General features: G+C 45.0%; 1 protein-coding gene across 1 annotated transcript in view; it reads left to right on the top strand.

The window, feature by feature from the left end:
* The window catches only part of LOC135512545 (lysine-specific demethylase 4B-like), a 94,504-nt gene that overhangs the window by 44,223 nt on the left and 29,941 nt on the right, over nt 1-20,340 (top strand). The window contains 4 exon segments of the mRNA XM_064934682.1: nt 1,838-1,887; nt 8,071-8,174; nt 10,944-11,081; nt 18,295-18,491. Coding sequence (XP_064790754.1) covers nt 1,838-1,887; nt 8,071-8,174; nt 10,944-11,081; nt 18,295-18,491 — 489 coding nt within the window.

The raw sequence follows: 20,340 nt of genomic DNA, 5'->3' as shown, positions 1-20,340 counted from the left end.
CTCCAATTTGCATAGTGCACCAACAGATCCACAGATGCTGCAATCTCTATTGCACTCCACACTGCCCTTTCCCACCTAGACAAAAGGAACACCTTTGTGAGAATGCTGTTCATTGACTACAGCTCAGAGTTCAACACCATAGTGCCTCAAAGCTCATCACTAAGCTAAAGACCCTGGCACGAAACACCTCCCTCTGCAACTGGATCCTGGACTTCCTGATGGGCCGCCCCCAGGTGGTAATGGTAGGTAACAATACATCTGCCATGCTGATCCTCAACACGGAGGCCCCTCAGGGGTGTGTACTCAGTTCTCTCCTGTACTCCCTGTTCACACACGACTGCACGGCCAGGCATGATTCCAACACCATCATTGAGTTTGCCAATGACACAACAGTGGTAGGCCTCCATTCTCATCGACGGGGCTGTAGTGAAGCAGGTTAAGAGCTTCAAGTTCCTTGGCGTCCACATCACCAACAAACTAACATGATCCAAGCACACCAAGACAGTTGTGTAGAGGGCACGACTAAACCTATTCCCCCTCAAAATGTTCTACAGCTGCACCATCGAGAGCATCCTGACGGGTTGCATCACTGCCTGGTATGGCAACTGTTCGGCCTCCGACCGCAAGGCACTACAGAGGGTTGTGCGCCCGGCCCAGTACATCACCGGGGCCAAGCTTCCTGCCATCCAGGGACTCTATACCAGGCGGTGTCAGAGTAAGGCCCTAAAACTGGTCAAAGACTCCAGACACCCTAGTCATAGACTGTTCTCTCTGCTACAGGAGCACCAAGTCTAGGTCCAAGAGGCTTCTAAACAGCTTCTACCCCCAAGTCATAAGACTCCTGAACAGCTAATCAAATGGCTACCCAGACTATTTGCATTGCCCCCACCCCCACGCTGCTGCTACTCTCTGTTATTATCTATGCATAGCCACTTTAATAACTCTACCTACTTGTACATAATTTCCTCAACACCGGTGCCCCCCGCACATTGACACATTGACTCTGTACCGGCACCCCCTCTATATTGCTCCGCTATTGTTATTTACTGCTGCTCTTTTAATGATTTTGTTATTCTTATCTCATACTTTTGGGGGGAATTTTTTTCTTAAAGCTGCATTTTTGGTTAAGGGCTTGTAAGTAAGCATTTCACTGTAAGGTCCACCGGGTGGCAGTCTAACACAGCTGCGTCTCGCCATATACTCCAGTAGATGTCTTTCTATTCCGATCACATAAACAGGGCTTTGGCCAGAGGGAGGGTGAGGCGCTAGTTTTGCTTTCCCTAAACTGGAGGAAATAATTGTGCTAATGATGATGGTACTAACAAGAGCAATGAAAGTCTCTAATGTGGACGGAGAGAGATTTGGCCTCTCTTCTTCTCTTGTTTTCTGATGATTTCATTTGAAACGGGGGAATGGAGCACTACAAAGACCATTACAAAGTCCTCAGTCATTTGATTTCTCCAAGATGGTTTTGATGAATTCCCTTTTTAAATGTTTTCGGAGTGTTAGCCGAGTTAAGTGTGTTTTTTTTGTGTGTGTGTTCGCGCGTGTGTAACGAGGACTTTGACAAGAGAACTAAGCATAAAAAGCGGAGTATTCTCACTGGTGATAGCAGACTTATGTCTTTGGAGAGCGAGAAGTGTATATGGCTGTGTAAAGTGGAGGTGAACTACTCTCTGTGTGTGTGAAAAAGAGGTATAACATTGTCCATTTCCTCTCCTAAAGACTGTAAAAAGAGGATGAGATGGAGTTCCCTTCATTTCGTGCCATCTTCACTCTTCTTCTCTCCCCGCCACCCGCCTCATGTTCTCTTTTCTTCCTCTTTCCTTCCGTTCAGGTACGCCGTCCCGCCTGAGCACGGCAAGAGGCTGGAGAGACTGGCGCAAGGTAAGACTACTCCAGATCCTGACGCGCACATACACACACTGAGACAGACGGCCTTGGTCCACCTGATAGTGACTATAGAGTGGCCTGTTAACTGTCTGGCCTCTCCATCAACTGCTGTTTAAAAAGGCCGTTGACGCAGAGAGTGCGGCCTTTCTCATCACATTTCTCGCTCCTTCTTCCCAGGAAAGAAAATGCACTGTAGACACCTATGCCCTTTTTTGTTGTGGCTGTGAATAATGCTAAATACGACCAGTTATTTTTTTATTTAGAAACGCTTGAAGTACTGTACAACACGTTGTGCTGTGAATGGGTAAGAACGTCGTGGAGTATTGACGGTAGGGCTTGCACAATAGTCGTATAATCGTGTAACAGACCATTATGGACAATAACTGTGAACTAAAGACCATCATCGTCATAATCGTCTTAATACATATATTTTGTATATTCAGAAGTAGTAGAAAATGTATTTTCAAGTAGATCTAGTTCACTGTTGGTCGTGTGCAACCGTACATAACGCCAATGTAACAGCAACGCAGACAGTCGTAACGCCGACCGCAGCCATGCGTATGCTTACTTCCCACGCTTATGAGATGCTTTTTGATCTATTTCAATATGTCGTTGTCAGTGTGCGGAGTAGCTGTATGAACAGTTACACAGGACCACGAGTACAAAGCATCACAAAGACATCACACATACCCGACGTTACACAAATAACACTCTCAGCCAGTCACACCTGCTACCACTATAATTTCAGTCACAGCCTGGTCTCTCTCTCTCTCTCTCTTATCACGTAATTTCAGTCACAGCCTGGTCCTTTTTTTTTCGCGCGGGGGGGGGGGGGGGGGTAATTTCAAACTCAAAGGACAAAATGAAGCTTTAAGTTAATATTGCCCTGGGGAGAGTTCCACACTGCCGGCTGAATTTTAATGGGGATTAATACGCGGGCTTCGCCGGCACATTATTCACCTTTATCAGCTCACACAGCAGCCGCCAGAGAAAACGCCTCTTTGAGACGAAACAGGCTCTGAAACAATGCAATGAAAATGAAGGATGAAATGGGCCTCGATTATACTGTCAGTTATATTAAAGTTTAACTGGGCAGACGGTCTACCCATCCTTTGAGTCGCAGCACAGACTGCTCATCGGGAGAGGTGTGTGTGTGTGTGTGTGTGTGTGTGAGAGTGTGAGAAACATATTTTTCCCTTGTCTAATAAGTTGAAGGCTTCAAGAAACTATTGATATACAAGAGGAAAGGACTGATTTGTTTTTGAAGAGGAGACTCTGGTCTTTGAGGCTATGGGCGTGAAATGAATTGTCATCTGAAGAGGAGCGAGGAAGAAAGGCGGAAGAGAAGGGAGGGTTTTCACATGAGATCGGATTAGTTTATTTAGGCAACAAGCACCTCTCGCCTTCTGAACAAGCCGTGGCAATCGAGAAAAGACAAAGAAAGATGAAATGGTATGACGGCGAAAAAATAAAGGCCCGGTCGGAAAACGGTAAAACTGTCACGTACGTTATTTGATATCATAGTGTGCCATTTTGGCACTGGTTCAATTTTCTCACTCTTCACTTTGGCTTGCCGTGTAGTCTGGCCCGGTGACCTGATGACGTTGACCCGGGGTCTGGCGCGGAGGGAGGGATTGTGGGACCAAAGAAATTATTATGATAATTAAAGGCTTTCTGGATGTGTACCACGTCGGGACTCAGAGCACTGTGACCTGAGAGGAGAGCTCTTCTCTGATTTTTCTCCAACCACCAATTACAGTGCCTTCCGAAAGTATTCATACCCCTTGACTTATTCCACATTTTGTTGTGTTACAGATTATTTTTATTCTCACCCTTCGACATACAATAACTCATTATTACAAAGTTGAAAACATGTTTTTTAGAAATGTTTGCACATTTATTGAAAATGAAATAAGTATTTGCACCCCTTTGCTATGACACTCCAAATTGAGCTCAGGTGCATCCAATTTAATTTGATCATCCTTGAGATGTCACTCCAGCTTCATTGGAGTCCACCTGGGGCCAATTCAATTGTTTGGACATGATTTAGAAAGAAACACACGTCTATATAATGTCCCACAGCTGACAGTGCATGTCAGAGCAGAAACGATATCATGAAGTCCAAGTAACTGTCTGTAGATCTCTGAGATTGTGATGAGGCATATATCTGGTGAGGGGTATAAAACATGTTCTAGTTTCCAAAAAAACAGTGGCTTCCATCATAGGGAAAAGTGAAAAAAATACGGAACTACCCAGACTGCCTAAACTTGGCCGTCCAACCAAACTGAGCAACCGGGCAAAAAGGACCTCGGTCTGAGAGGTGACCAAGAACCAAATGATCACTCTGACAGAACTTGGCCCATATGGGAGAAGCTGCCATAAGGACAATGGTCTATAAAGTACTTCACCAATCTCGGCTTTATGGGAGAGTGGTCAGACGGAACCAGGGGTGGAAAAAGTACTCAATTGTCATACTTGAGTAAAAGTAATATAAAATGACTCAAGTAAAAGTGAAAGTCCCCCAGTAAAATAATACTTGAGGAAAAGTTAAGTATATTTAAACCCAAATACAATTTTTTAAGTATCAAAAGTAAATGGTATTGCTCAAATGTACTTAAGTATCAAAAGTAAAAGTATAAATCATTTAAAGTTCCTTATATTAAGCAAACCAGACGGTACAAATGTAACTTTTGGGTGTCAGGGAAAATGTATGTAGTAAAAAGTACATCATTTTCTTTAGGAATGTAGTGAAGTAAAAGTTGGCAAAAATATAAATAGTTAAGTACAGGTTCCCCAAAAAACAACTTAAGTAGTACTTTAAAGTGTTTATACTTATGTCCTTTACACCACTGGATGGAACCCACTCCTGAGAAAGGCACCTGACAGCACGCCTGAAGTTGGCGAAGATTTGATTTGATTTGATTTGAGGGACGTGAACGACTCAGAGTGTAAGGCAAGATATTTTGTTGTCTGGTGAGACAAAAATGTAACTCTTTAGTTTGACTGCAAAGCGCTATATCTGGAGAAAGTCAGGCACCTCTCATCACCTGTCTAACACCATCCCTACCGTGAAGCAGTGGTGGCAGCATCATGTTATGGGGATGCTTTTCAGCGGCAGGGACTGGGAGACTGGTAAGGATAGAGGGAACATTGAATGGAGCCAAATACAGGCAAATCCTTGATGAGTACATGCTTCAGTGTGCAAACCACCTTAGACTGGGGGGGGGCTGTATGCTTGAGCCCAAGCATACAGCCAAAGCAATGTTGGAATGGCTTCGGAACAAGAATGTGAAAGACCTTGAGTGGCCCAGCCAAAGCCCAGACTTGAATCACATTGAAAATGTGCCGTTCACCGCCTCTCCCCATCTCATTTAACAGAGCTTGAGGAAATCTGCAAGGATGAATGGGAGAAAATCCCCAAAACCAGATGCGCAAAGCTGATACGGACATACCCAGGACGACTCAAAGCTGTAATCGCCGCCAAAGGTGCTTCTACAAAGTATTGACTCAGGGCTGTGAATACTTACATAAATGAGATATTTCTGCATTTCATTTTCAATACATTTGCCAACATTTTCTAAAATTATGTTTTCACTTTGTCGTTATGGGGTGTTTGTGTGTAGATGGATTAGAGGGGGGAGGGGATGATTTGAATCAATTTTGAATTCATGCAGTAACACAACACAATGTGGAATACATCCAGGGGTATGAATACTTTCTGAAGGCACTACATGTCTTCCGTTTGGGTGGGGAGCTTAGGCCTAAGTCCTGCGCCGTCTGTGGCTTATTCACTAGAGCGGGGTCATATGGTCATCGTAAGCAGGAAGTCTATGTGAAAGAGACTACATGGTCCATCATATGTTATGCGAGTCCATGTTGGACGATGACGCTCTTGCACCGCCTTGATTTTGACTGATCCATACATTAAATACGTTTTATGAGCCCTACATTTAATGAGCCCAAGCCCACCCCCAGAAAAGCACAAATGATTGTGCCGTTATCCAATACATACAGTGCATTCGGTGTGTGTTCAGACCCTTTGACCTTTCCCACGTTTTGTTACGTTACATCCTTATTCTGCTGCGCTGTCTTCAACAGGACAGTCAGCCCAATGGGCCCAAGCCTACAGACAAGGCAGGTCCTACAGGCCCTAGTTTTGTCACACCTAGACTACTGTTCAGTAGTGTGGTCAGGTGCCACAAAGAGGGACTTGTGAAAATTGCAGTTGGCTCAGAACAGGGCTGCACAGCTGGCCCTTAAATGTACACGGAGGCCTCTTCACAGTCCCCAAGTCCAGAACAGACTATGGGAGGTGCACATTACTACATAGAGCCAAGACTACATGGAACTCTATTCCACATCAGGTAACTGATGCAAGCAGTAGAATCAGATTATTGTTATTATTTTTTAAACAGGTAAAAATACCTTATGGAACAACAGGGACTCTGAAGAGACACAATGGTACAGACACATGCATACGCATGGATTGTGGTATTGTTGTATGGCGGCATTAAACCATTTTGTATTGTAGATATGTAGTGGTGAAATAATGTTACATGACATATAAAACAAAAGATAATACAGTACATCATATAAGTGCTTTAATAGGTTTGGACCCCAGGAAGAATTCCGGCTTTATCAGCAGCTAATGGAGATCCCTAATAAATACAAATTCAAATATTATTTTGTTTGTCCTCCATCAATCTGCACACAATACCCCGTAATGACGAAGCAAAAACAGTTTTTTTAGACATATTTGCAAATGTAATAATACATGAAATATCCATCTACATGTTCAGACCCTTTACTCAGTACTTTGTTGAAGCACCTTTGGAAGCGATTACAGCCTCAAGTCTTCTTGGGTATGACGCTACATGCTTGGCACACCTGTATTTGGGAAGTTTCTCCCATTCTTCACTGCAGATCCTCTTAAGCTCTGTCAGGTTGGATGGGGTGCGTCGCTGCACAGCTATTCTCTTCAAAGATGTTCGATTGGGTTCAAGTCCGGGCTCAGGCTGGGCCACTCCAGGGCATTCAGAGACCTGTCCTGAAGCCACTCCTGCATTGTCTTGGGTGTGTGCTTACGGTCATTGTCATATTGGAAGGTGAACCTTCGCCCCAGTCTGAGGTTTTGAGTGCTCTGGAGCAGGTTTTCATCGAGGATCTCTCTGTATTTTGCTCGGGGCATCTTTCCCTCGATCCTGACTAGTCTCCCCGTCCCTGCCGCTGGAAAATATCCCCACAATATGATGCTGCCACCTCCATGCTTCACCGTAGGGATGGTGCCAGGTTTACTACAGACGTGACATTTAGCATTCAGGCCTAAGAATTCAATCTTGGTTTTATCAGACCAGAGAATCTTGTTTCTCATGGTCAAAGTCCTTTAGGTGCTGTCATGTGCCTTTTACTGAGGAGTGGCTTCCATCTGGCCATTCTACCAAAGGCCTGGTTGGTGCAGTGCTGCAGAGATGGTTGTCCTTCTGAAAGGTTCTCCCATCTCCACAGAGGAACTCTGGAGCTCTGTCAGTGTCCATTGGGTTCTTGGTCACATCCCTGACCAAGGCCCTTCTCCCCTGATCGCTCAGTTTGCCCAGGTGGCCAGCTCTAGGAAAGGTATTTAAGAATGATGGAGGCCACTATGTTCATGGGGACCTTCAATGCTGCAGAAATGTTTTGATACCCTTCCCCAGATCTGTGCCTCGATACAATCCTGTCTCGGACGATACACTCCGCTCTACGGACAATTCCTTCGACCATACAGGTGTATGCCTTTCCAAATCATGTCGAATCAATTTGAATTTCCCACAAGTGGACTCCAATCAAGTTGTAGAAACATCTGAGCTCAATTTCGAGTCTCATAGCAAAGGGTCTTGGGTATATCTGTTTCGCTTTGTCATTACAGGGTTTTTGTGTGTAGATTGATGAGGGAAAATGTTTATTTAATCAATTTTAGGAGAGAGAGAGAAGTTTAAAGCAACGATATTTGATTGACAGTATTTTTTAACATTTTTTTTATCTGTGATTAAAATAGAGAGATCTATTAATTAATCTATTAATTAATCTATTAAATCTACAAAAAGAAAATGTGACCCACAAAAGCCAGATGGAGGTGGGTAGACGCCCATTCGGTCTTTATATTACTGTAGCGTTTTTTTATTTACATTTTTTTGCCTGCAGGTTTCTTCCCAGGCAGTTCCCAGGGCTGTGACGCCTTCCTCCGCCACAAGATGACTCTCATCTCCCCATCCATATTGAAGAAGTACAGCATCCCCTTCGACAGGGTAGGTAGCAGGACACAGTTGGGGGGGTTTGAAATTGGGGTCTGGAAAAGGCCTGTGCCCGAATTCATAAAGCATGTCACAACAGGAGTGCTGATCTAGGACCAGTTGCCGTTAGATTATAATGAATGGACATGGGGGGGGACACACCTAATCTTAGATCAACATCCTACTCTGCGACTCTTGATACATACAGCCCCTGGGCTCTAAAGTTTGAAAGCAACAGAATGTTCCGTCAGGGTTAATTGAGGAAGTAAATGAAGTGATGTTACATTCTGCGACCACATCCATTTGATTTGATGTCATACAATCATGTGTGACATTTAACCAATAACACACCTCTAACACCTCTCAATTTGAAAATCTATATTTGAGGGATATTCCGGTAATGCAGTAGAACTCAGTTCATCACACCACCACTTTTAACCTGTCAAACAGCTCTCAGAAAGGAAACACTCGACCTCCGAAGGCCGTTTTTTGTGTTAACCCTTCTGAATGGAACCCTCTGCTGAACCACAATTGCAATTCTTCAACCTGTAAGAGGACATGGAAGCTTGGTTCAGCGCATGCCTGTGTCCCAAATTGGCACTCTATTTAGTGCACTACTTTTGACCAGGACCTATAGGGCTCGGGTCAAAAGTGGTGAACTATATAGAAAATAGGGGTCCATTTGGGACACGCCATATGACGAGCTGACTCTAGCACCGACCGCAGATAATAAATTAACGGGGGTGTAATGAAAGCCTGCCAATCTCTGAGCAAAGTGGAGGTTAATAGCACATTAGATGAGGATGGCTGGGTCAGGAGGCATGCTGAAGTTGGTGTCGATGTGCGGGTGATCTCCTGTCAACCAACGGGACGAACGGCGGGGAAATTGCAGAAGACGAGTGGATGGATGGACGGAGGACGTAGAAGTGAACGCGCCAACATGTGCGCGAACACGTGGGCCTGCGCAACACGTGCCCATGTAACGGGGATCAAGTGTGCTGCTGGCAGCTTAGCTTCTTCCGCTACCCGACTGACCCACACTGGTCTAGAACCAGTGATACTCTGCTTCACGGTACATGTGACCCCCCTCCCCCCGACAACATTCCAACGGGTTGAGCCACCCAAAAGGTACCAATTGGATGGCTCCACCCGCAACATTTCAAGCTAGCTGGGGGAATGAGCTTACCGTATGTTTTTAACTCCGTTACTCATATGCAGTGTACACAGACACACACACACAGTATTGAAAAGTTGATCATGAGATTGATTACATCTTCATATAAAGATTATAGCTTCACTTCACACTAAATGATGATGGAGATTGAGCCATGAGTCTTGGTTACATTTCAATTTCCATATTTTCACATTTCCGCGATAGAAAATGAATCACTATGTTAATTTTTTTCTATGGATAATAATTGTAGGAGATAGAAACTCTCACGGTGCGGAATAAATCGAAGATAAAAACAGTAAGTTTCTAATGCGGGCATACACAGTTCTTTACTGTCTGCAGAGTTTGGCTTTTTCCCAAAGTTTTTTTTTTCTCTCCTTTTTTTTCTCTTCCCTTTTTGCCGTTTTCCTTCGGGGTGTCGTTATCACAGGGACCGTGTTACCTGACACACACTGAGAGCATCTCCCTTGATTTGAGTGTAAAAATAACACCGGCTTTGTGCTTTGTTGCAGCTACAAGAGGAGCCTTTGATATTGGGACTATTCTGTTTTACCTCCCACTCTCTCTCTCTTCCGTCGCACTGCCTGCCTGTCTCCCATCTCTACACTTCCTTAAGGCTGAGTTCATGTGCCCCTCTCCTCGATCATGAGCGCTAGTCCTAACTAGTCAATGGTTATAGCGAACAGATTATGCCTTCCTCTTGGAGAGAGGAGGTGAATTGATGAAGAGACGGTTAAGAGCAAGGATCCAAAACTTCTAGCGTAATTTGAAGTTCAGCTGTAGAAAACTTTTTGTTTTTGAGTGCAAAAATAATGTAATATTTCTGTCAGGGGTTGCCAATGTAATAGTTAACACAGAAAACCCAGGAGCGTCGAAATAGAAACCTCAATCATTTGTCAGGCTTAATTTCGAAGAGATGCAGAGGGGACCGGTGAGCTGTGTCTTCTTCAGCCTCTCCGGCTCTCAGTAAGTGATGGCCCTGCCTCAGAACGAAGCGCAACCAAATGCAAATGTTGATTTGCGCGGGCTGGCTAATTCCCTGCGCCATGCTCGCTGGCTTCAGTCTAATTGCGCTTGTACCGCCGCAAATGGTTCTCTAGGAGCCGGCGCCGCTAGGCAGCTCAAGTGAGGGAGAGGTGGAGGGAGGAAGAGAAGGGGGGGGGGGTTGAGAAAGCAAATCCGCCTTCCCATCAGCACTTAATGATTGTGGATATTAAGAGCTAGCCCTGCTTACCCTTTTTTTGCCAAGTCTATCTGTCCAAATGGAGTTTCCTTGAGTGTAACTTACTTCGTCATTTTGGCACATCTCCGCCCATCAAAACTTGGGTTAATAACACTGTTTTCTTATGCGATATATCGATATGAAGTTTTATGAGTTTGCATGCTCAGTCAGTTAATGTACATTTAATGTTTGTGTGTTTTTTGTGTGTTTTGACTGAACATTTTTATGCGACTATTTTACAGTTTTCAGGGTCAGTCATCCAAACCGAAACAAAATGTTCAGATATGGATTCATGTGGAAGGAACACTCGATTATACCACTGCGTCCTGTTGGATTAGTATCATAACGTCGACAGAGGGACGTTATACTTTTGACTCTTCCCTCTCTCCAGATCACTCAGGAAGAAGGCGAGTTCATGGTCACCTTTCCCTACGGCTACCACGCCGGTTTCAACCACGGCTTCAACTGCGCCGAGTCCACCAACTTTGCCACCCTGCGCTGGATCGACTACGGCAAGATGGCAACGCAGGTGGGTCAATGCACACTCTACCAGACGGTCACCTCGGTGTCCCCTACAAAACACACAGCACTGTAACGGACCGCCATTTGAAGTTGCATATGGACGGGTGTAGTTGGGGGCGTTTGCAGCTAGATTTAGCGTGACGCCATCGTCCCTTAGCACTGAAGTTAAATCAAATCAAATCAAATTGTATTTGTCACATACACATGGTTAGCAGATGTTAATGCGAGTGTAGCGAAATGCTTGTGTTTCTAGTTCCGACAAAGTAATAACCAAGTAATCTAACTAACCATTCCAAAACTACTCTCTTATACACACAAGTGTAGGGGGGTAAAGAATATGTACATAAAGATATATGAATGAGTGATGGTACAGAGCGACATAGGCAAGATACAGTAGATGGTATCGAGTACAGTATATACATATGAGATGAGTATGTAAACAAAGTGGTATAGTTAAAGTGGCTAGTGATACATGTATTACATAAAGATGCAGTAGATGATAGAGTACAGTATATACGTATACATATGAAATGAATAATGTAGGGTATGTAAACATTATATTAGGTAGCATTGTTTAAAGTGGCTAGTGATATATTTTACATCGTTTCCCATCAATTCCCATTATTAAAGTGGCTGGAGTTGAGTCAGTGTATTGGCAGCAGCCACTCAATGTTAGTGGTGGCTGTTTAACAGTCTGATGGCCTTGAGATAGAAGCTGTTTTTCAGTCTCTCGGTCCCAGCTTCGATGCACCTGTACTGACCTCGCCTTCTGGATGATAGCGGGGTGAACAGGCAGTGGCTCGGGTGGTTGTTGTCCTTGATGATCTTTATGGCCTTCCTGTAAACATCGGGTGGTGTAGGTGTCCTGGAGGGCAGGTAGTTTGCCCCCGGTGATGCGTTGTGCAGACCTCACTACCCTCTGGAGAGCCTTACGGTTGTGGGCGGAGCAGTTGCCGTACCAGGCGGTGATACAGCCCGCCAGGATGCTCTCGATTGTGCATCTGTAGAAGTTTGTGAATGTTTTTGGTGACAAGCCGAATTTCTTCAGCCTCCTGCTGCACCTTCTTCACGATGCCGTCTGTGTGGGTGGACCAATTCATTTTGTCTGTGATGTGTATGCCGTGGAACTTTAAAACTTACTACCCTCTCCACTACTGTTCCATCGATGTGGATAGGGGGGTGTTCCCTCTGCTGTTTCCTGAAGTCCACAATCATCTCCTTAGTTTTGTTGACGTTGAGTGTGAGGTTATTTTCTTGACACCACACTCCGAGGTTAGCGGTCACCTTGACTAAAGCTAGCTTTAAGTAGTATTTGCATTTGCGGACCGCTAGTGAAGATTGAAATCCATGTGTTGTACTCTGCTACGCATGCTACCTGTCATCTCATACACAATCATGCAATTGCATACTTGGAATACTGGTTCCACAGTCCAGTGCTCACACAAGCTGTTTTATGCCCTGAGCATGAGGTAATCGGCGCGTATTTCTGTGTGTAGCGTGTTTATCGTGTGGCAAAGGGGACCCACGTCATATGTAAGCTGTGTCACGTCGGCGGTTTCTTCTTCAATCTCCTTTGTGATCTCCTTTTTCTATTCATGTCTTCCTCTCCTCTCGCAGAAGGCAAACTAGGTCTTTTTTGTTTGTTTTTGCTGTTCATATTTTTTTTTTAAATTCTTGCACTTTGTGGATTTGATCTGGGCTTTACCTGTAAGGGATGCGCTTGCGTGTAAACACACACACACACACACACACGCACATGCGCGTAAACACACGCACACATGCATGCTCTTAAACACACACACACATACGTGCGTAAACACACACGCATATGATGCGACACACAGTCCCTCTTTGTCTCTGCTTGGCTGCGTGTCATAGTTACGAGGTCGCCAGTTCATTGTGCTGCAGTAGTGGGCTCTGCTCTCTCTGTGCGGCCAACTGTTTTTAAGAACCAGAGGACTACTAGAAGCCCCTCTCCTCCTCTCCTCACACGGTCTCTCTGACGTACTTAACCCAGCCGTGCCCCCCCCCACCCAGACCCTTCTCAGTGCTGGTCACATTCCACTGGCCAGGGAGCCCTCCCTCACAGTTCTGTCTGAATTTGATAGAGACGAATTGGTCAGCTTTGCGCTTTGCCCTCCATTTTGTGTCAGCGAGTTGACAGGCTGCTCCGGAAAGTGCCAGAGCAATGTGAAAGAAAGAACAGCTTGGGCACCAAGAAAGCCATATGTTGTTGTTTTTTCTCTCTCTCTCTCTCTCTCTCTCTCTCTCTCTCTCTCTCTCTGATTCGTCTGTCCACTCCTTTTCCCATCTTTCGTTCGTTCCCCTCCGTCCTCTCTGCCAAGCCCTACTCTCTTCCTCTTGACGCGGCAGGGAAGATGGTCCTTCGAGCAGGATCTGTCACTTTGGGCTGTGTGGCTTATTGCAAGTTTCCTGTCTACTAAAGCTGAGAGGCTGTAATAGCTGACCCATCTGTCCGCCGAACTGCATTAATAGAAACCAAGACTGTTCTGCCTGGTTGTAGCTACATTCAGCTAACCCTAACCCTTTTCCTAACCTTAACCTAATTCTCCTAACTTGCACATGAATTCTCCTAACCTGTTACAAAAAAAGTCACTCCTGCTCGTCAAAACTGGTAGACCTACCCTGGGGGGCAGTGTGAGTATCCACTAATGCGATACAGCCGTCTGTCCTGCCTACCAGCACCTACTAGTTACAGCCGCGGTCCTCTTGTTTTTAGTAGTCTCCTTGCAGTCACTCTGGTAGGCTATGTTTGTTCACAGAGCAATGATACCGTGCTACCCTTATCTCATTGTAGCCTCCCAAGGCAGTGTCAATGTAAACCCAAAATGACTCTATTTTTCACGCCTTGTGCGCATAGAGAACGCTGAATAAACAGGCGAGACACTACACGACAGTGGCGCCAGTTCCCTGTGGGCCCCAAGAACGGAGTGTTGTGAATGGACGTTCATCACGCTGTATGAATAGAAGATTCATTTCCCTTCCTTTCATCTTTCAAAGAGAATTGCAGATGACTCACTCTCTCCGAATAGTGATATTTGTTTGCGTACGCTTGTTTGTTTGGGGTTAGAGCTGATGGGCTTTGATAAGGAGTGCTGGAGATGCTGAAGACTAAAGCATTATCATTGTGTGTGTGTGTGTGTGTGTGTGTGTGTGTGTGTGTGTGTGTGTGTGTGTGTGTGTGTGCGTGTGCGTGTGCGTGTGCGTGTGCGCGCATTCTTGCGTATGCTCTAGGCCGGGAGCGTTTCACTACACCCGCAATAACATCTGCTAAATATGTGTATGAGACCAATGAAGTTTGATTTGATTTTGAGCAGGCTATAGACAAAGTGTGTGTATCGTCATTTCACTTCTTATTGTGTGATAATGCCGGGCTGAACTGACAACAGACTGCCATGTTAATATCTGGTGGCTCTGACTAGAAAGTCGGAGCACGGCGGCAGGAGTCAACGCTGTCTGTCTGTGCGTCACTGAATCTGACGTCGCCCACTAAGTTGTGCCCATATAAGCTTGCGTTCTTTCACTCCCCCCCCGACGGCAGTTGTGAACGCAAGTGAATGCTTCCTTACGCAATATGCATGAAAGTGTTATCGTTTTGTTTTTGAGCTTTCCCCAGAAAACCACTGTCGTTCCTCTACCTGCTCGGTTTAGCTCAGTAAAGCTTCCTAAATTCATTTCAAACAAATGGAGTTTGTCTCGTGCTGCTGAATGTTTGTTTTTCCTCTGGAAGCCTGCGCGCGTCCTACTGCCAGGTAAAGTCCAGCCAAGCTGTAAATGTGAAGGATACTCTCCTATGGGTGCAGACGAGAGGACAAAGACAGTACAGTACACTACAGACTCATTAACGGTTGTAAACTTGATCCCCCCTCTTCTCTCTCTCTCCTCTTCCTCACTCTGTGCAGCTGTTGTCATTAAACGAGGGGAGAAAGCAGTGCGATGGGGAGCGAGCAAGTCATTATTTGAGTTTGCCTGGTTTGGCCTCCATGTGCGTTTTTAATGGAAGAGCTCGTTAGCAGGGTTTCTGCAACTGAGGCTGGAGGGCAAACACACACACACACACACACACACACTTATGAAACATACCACATGTGATTTAATCACACACCTCCACACAGCAAATAAAAACGCTCACTTACATACTTCACACGGTCACTATTTCAAGCCTTGTACATTTCCGCATTAGATGGACTTCCATGACTCTGGTCAAAGTTCACTAAGATGTGACTGTTGTTTGTCTCGCCGTAACCCTTTCATGCGCGGTATAAGAGAGCATGTTCGCTGTAACAAAACGCAGCTTGTTTCGTGTCTAGTAAAATATTAATACATGCCATTTAGCAAAGTGGTTCCCAAACTGTGGGGCGTGCATCGAAGGGGCGTAAGGGGGGGGCACCAGGGTCTATAATTACCCCATTTTCTCCCCAATTTCGATCTTGTCTCATCGCTGTATCTCCCCAACCAGCTCAGGAGACGAAGGCGCTTCTTAGCACCCGCCTGCTTAACCCGGAAGCCAGCTGCACCAATGTGTCGGAGGAAACACTGTTCAACTGACGGAGGTCAGCCTGCAGGCGCCCGGCCCGCCACAAGGAGTCGTTAGAGCGCGATTAGCCAAGTAAACCCTCCCCTAACATGGGCGATGCAGGGCCAATTGTGCGCCGCCCTATGGAACTCCCGATCACGGCCTGGGATCAGCCTGGGATCGAACCCAGGTCTGTGGTGACGGCTCTAGCTCTGCGACGCAGTGGGAGGCCCGCCGGGGGTCTTTTTTAAAGGAACACAGTTCCGGCTTCCAAATTACTCTTGAAAGTTGTAATAGTAGAATGCAAAAGGTGCAATTTTTTAAATTGGCTAATGAATCATCAGTCCTGTCATGTCAGTCACTGCAGTCCTTAGACCTATTTATAGCTTGTCAGCAATGTCCAGATGAACTAGCCCATGTCAGCCCCCCCCCAAAAAAAACGTAGATATTGTTTTAATTTTTGTGTCACTCAAATATCACACGAATACACATTAGACATGGCAAAATGTGTAGAATTGCAAGAAAATGTGCTTTATAACTGCAAAATGTTACTTGCACCCCAAGACATTGTGTAGAATTGTAGAAAATAAGCTTTAAACCTGCACACTTCTCTCCACCAGCAAGATGGGCGTGAACAGTTTGTGTCACGAATAGTGCTTGTACCCATAGAAACAGATGTGACACACACAGGGGGAGCAGGCTGTTCCCAAATGCTGGAAGGGGAATCACAAATATTGGGATTTTTCAACAGGAGCTCTGTCAGTCACTGCTGCCAATGGGACCGGAGACCGTAAACGTCCAGACCTATTTAGTGAAGGATGACAGATGGAACCAGAGAGGTTGGGTGGCGGAATTTTAAGCGCTCCCCTAACGTTGGATATTATTCTAATAGGGGGCGACATTGCCTCAGGACTTCTCCTACGATCATTAAACTTCATTAAGATATAAAGTGAAGTAGGCTATAGGGCTCATTGGTTAGAAGGCCTTGGGGTCACTCGTTGTTTTGGAGACATTTTGTACATTTCCAAATGCATTTTCATCCGATAATGAAGTCATCTAAGCATAGCATGTACTCCCCCTCTAACCCACCCCTCTCGGAAATGGTACATTTATACATTTCCCTTAATAGTTTTATACGACAGAAATGTGATCTTTTTGGTTCCTACTTCCTCTGGTGCGCTTATTAATATGTCCCCCCATTCCCAACACAGCCGTCAGTGCAAAGAGACACATTTATCTCCTTTTCATTTGTGTTGTTGGTTTATCGCACCTATTCCTCTGTTCCAGGTGACATTTTTATGAAAGTCCCCAATCTGACCATGGTAACCAGCCGCATTTTTCCTTCATCCATCGCCCCCCCCCCCTCCCTTCTTCCATCCCTCAAGTGCTGCCTAGATGAGATGTAGTGTGTGGATATTGGTTTGCAGTGGGGGGGGGGGGCTAGCTCTTGTTGTTGTGGTTATTACTAACCCCCCACCACCACCACCCTCCTCTCCATCCAGTACCTCTCCCTCGCTCGCGCCCTCTCTCTTCCCCTTCCCTCCTTCCACTTGTTCTGCCTGTCTCTGTCTGAGGCGCGGCAGGCCTGAAGAATGTTCCCAGTAATTGAACATAAGGCCTCTCAGCGCAGCTCAGGAAATAAAGCAGAAATATAATACACCTACCGGGGCCCAAAAAGAAAATTAGTTTTATTTTCATCTCTTGCTCTCTTTCCATTTCCCTTCTTTCACCATCTCTCTCTCTATCCATCCATCCATCCATTCCCCCTCACCATCTCTCTCTCTCTCTCTCTCTCTCTCTCTCTCTCTCTCTCTCTCTCTCTCTCTCTCTCTCTCTCTCTCTCTCTCTCTCTCATGCCTATTTCCTTCCATTGCAAGTAAAATATGCCATTGTCACCCATTTTAGTGTCATTCTGAGATATCTTTATATCGTGCGTTTGAACTCTTTGTTTTTATTTTATGGAGGGAACTCGAATGAATGCTATGAAATTTAAATTTACTGGCTGTATAGTCCTGTTCAGTTAGACTTGATGCCACAAGTTCAGATTTCCTCTTGTTTGAAAAGTCTATTTTAGTCATGTTTCCTGTCCCTTGTGAAAGCTCCCATTTTCAGTTTAACTGGATATAAATCCTTGAGGATTTGAGCCTATGATCCTAGTTTATTTCAACCTGTAAATCTGTAATGCTGAAATCTGTTCAACCCCATTGGCCAGTGACTGTTAGGATCCTGAATAGGAACCTATTGAGAGTTCTGGATTTGTGTTCACCGCCTAGCAGTAGTCAATGTCGACTTTGCGGCATTCTTTGATGTACCGTATACTCTCTTTTCGACTTCGGGTAATTGAAATCTCTAGTGGACATAGAATTCAAGGTCAAAGTGTCACCCCCACAGAACCAATTTTGTCTGGATTTAGTATATTCTCAGTGACACACACTAAAGAAGGATTTTGACTGAAATGTCTGTGTGTAAGGTTCTGTGGGAGCCACAAAGGAAATCATAAAAACATTTTTTTTTTTGCAAATGGTAGATATTGATATAGGCTAGATATTGGATTTTGTCTACTTTGTGTGAACCTCCCCTCCTTTCTCATTGCTGTATCTACCCGCCCCCCTCTCTATTCCGCAGTGTTTCCACATTGTGTGGATAATAAAGTTTTTCTCATTCCAATTTCCCCCCCCCACAGTGTACGTGTCGTAAGGACATGGTGAAGATCTCCATGGACGTGTTCGTACGCTGCCTGCAGCCCGAGCGCTATGAGCAGTGGAAACAGGGCAAGGACGGCACCGTGCTGGACCACCAGCGACCCACCACCCTCAACAGCCCCGAACTGGAGCACTGGAGGGCCAACCGGGTCACCTACCGGGAGAAACTGCTCCAGAGGTGAGGGGAGACAGACGGACCGGCAGCACAATTACAGAAGAATTACTATACAATTGAATTTCATAAACCCCCCCCCCCACAGTGTCAATACGAAGGGCATCATTGGCCGTACAAGAGCATAATTGCATACCACACACATTCATACTAAGAGATGGAATGACGAGGGTTAGGGAAAAACTCCTGACCCTAGTAACAGGCACTCTGAGCTACAGTATATGTCAAATTCCTGGTGACCGCTGAGTCACGGTAATCTCCTCTTATGCACTCTGGACATGTGTTGGTTGTACCCAACTCGCTAAACGACCATCAGGTCACTAATGGCTTGGCACTCGGGGCTCTTTTGCCCCACTAACCACTCTGACATCAATGCAAATGCAATCTAAAAATCACATCTAACACTTATCAACAGTATCATGCTTTTAAAACTCGCCTCACTGCGATGGATCAATTTGAAGAAAGAAGTTCAGCGACAGGTTGAGACTGAGTGGGGAAACGTGGACGTTGTCGAAGAACCGAACACAACGACGTGGACAGCGCTTTCTGAGGCGATGATTCATTCAGGACACCCATGTGCACATTAGCGCTGAAGCATAGCATAGGCCTGTATATGAGCCCATGCCCCCCCCCCCCCCAAATAAACAACAACCATGAATTAAAATGACGATTGTGCCGTTATACAATACATAGTCTACCAGCATATTACAGAAGGCAGAAAACCATTCAAAAACTGATTTTAAGATATCTTTGGTACATACTTGGTCCAGCCTAAATTAAACAAATTCAGAGTTAGCCTTACGTTATAGTGAGTTTGTATTTGATTTTGAATAGCCTAGTAGGGCATTTAAAAAAAAAATTTTTTTTTCACAATTAATAGACTGCCATTACTTCGCCACCGGGCGTTTCCATCTCCTCCTCTCTCTCTCCTTCATTCCTTTCACCAGAGCACAGAGCGAGGGGCTGTCAACAGATGTTTCGTTGTGAAAACACAATTTGCTATCGATATTCCCGACCAGATTTCACTTGGTTTCTCAAATTAAGCACCGGGTTAGCTGCAGGTTCAGGGTTGCAGAGCCAATGGCATACAGAGTTTGGGCAAAATAACAGGAGTGCCTTCCCGACGTGGGTGGAACTAGTGGGAAAGTGGCTTCCGTTCCTATCGGATGATATGTATTTTTCCTCTTGCCCCTGTTCCTGCCCATTCGAAACAAATTCTACATATTAGTAAAGACGAGATTAAATTGAGAATACGGGTGATATAATGACCACATGATGAGGGCTGGAGTGAACAGCGTGTACGTCCTAAGGCAAGGAGCAGAGCGCAAACTTATTTTTTTTTTAACGACTTTTCACAAATCATCATTCAGCCCGTATATCTAAAAAAAAAAAAATCTAAGGCCTTCTAAGGTTTGTGTCATTCACAACAAAAAAATAACTCTAAGTCGAGCGTATAGGACCTGTTTCAAATGATCACTTGTACTCTCAACGTAGCCACTTCATATGCGCACTCTAGCTCTGGAATGGGGGAAAATATCCTTTCTATTTTATTCAATTATAATCTTCTTACTATAAAATCTGATAGCCTAATATAGAATAATGGCATATAAGCATATCTTGTCTGCTAGCCTACAGCATGGCGCATAGCCATATAACATACAGTAGGCCAACTCCTATTCGGACAGTGTAAATTTAAATGGATTCATTCACCTTTTTTTTTTAAATGCACATGCTCCAAACGCATGCCCTGGCTGCTTGTATTTGTGGAGGCCTGGAGATGCTAAATGTGTTTTATGTTAATTAACGGTAAATTACCGTGAGACCGGCACTCTTTTGTATGGCAATAACAGGCTGA

The sequence above is a fragment of the Oncorhynchus masou genome, chromosome 24 (assembly GCF_036934945.1).
Source record: "Oncorhynchus masou masou isolate Uvic2021 chromosome 24, UVic_Omas_1.1, whole genome shotgun sequence".
NCBI lineage: Eukaryota > Metazoa > Chordata > Actinopteri > Salmoniformes > Salmonidae > Oncorhynchus > Oncorhynchus masou.
Note: the sequence above shows the minus strand (reverse complement) of the source record. Positions and strands in the feature narration are given on the sequence as shown.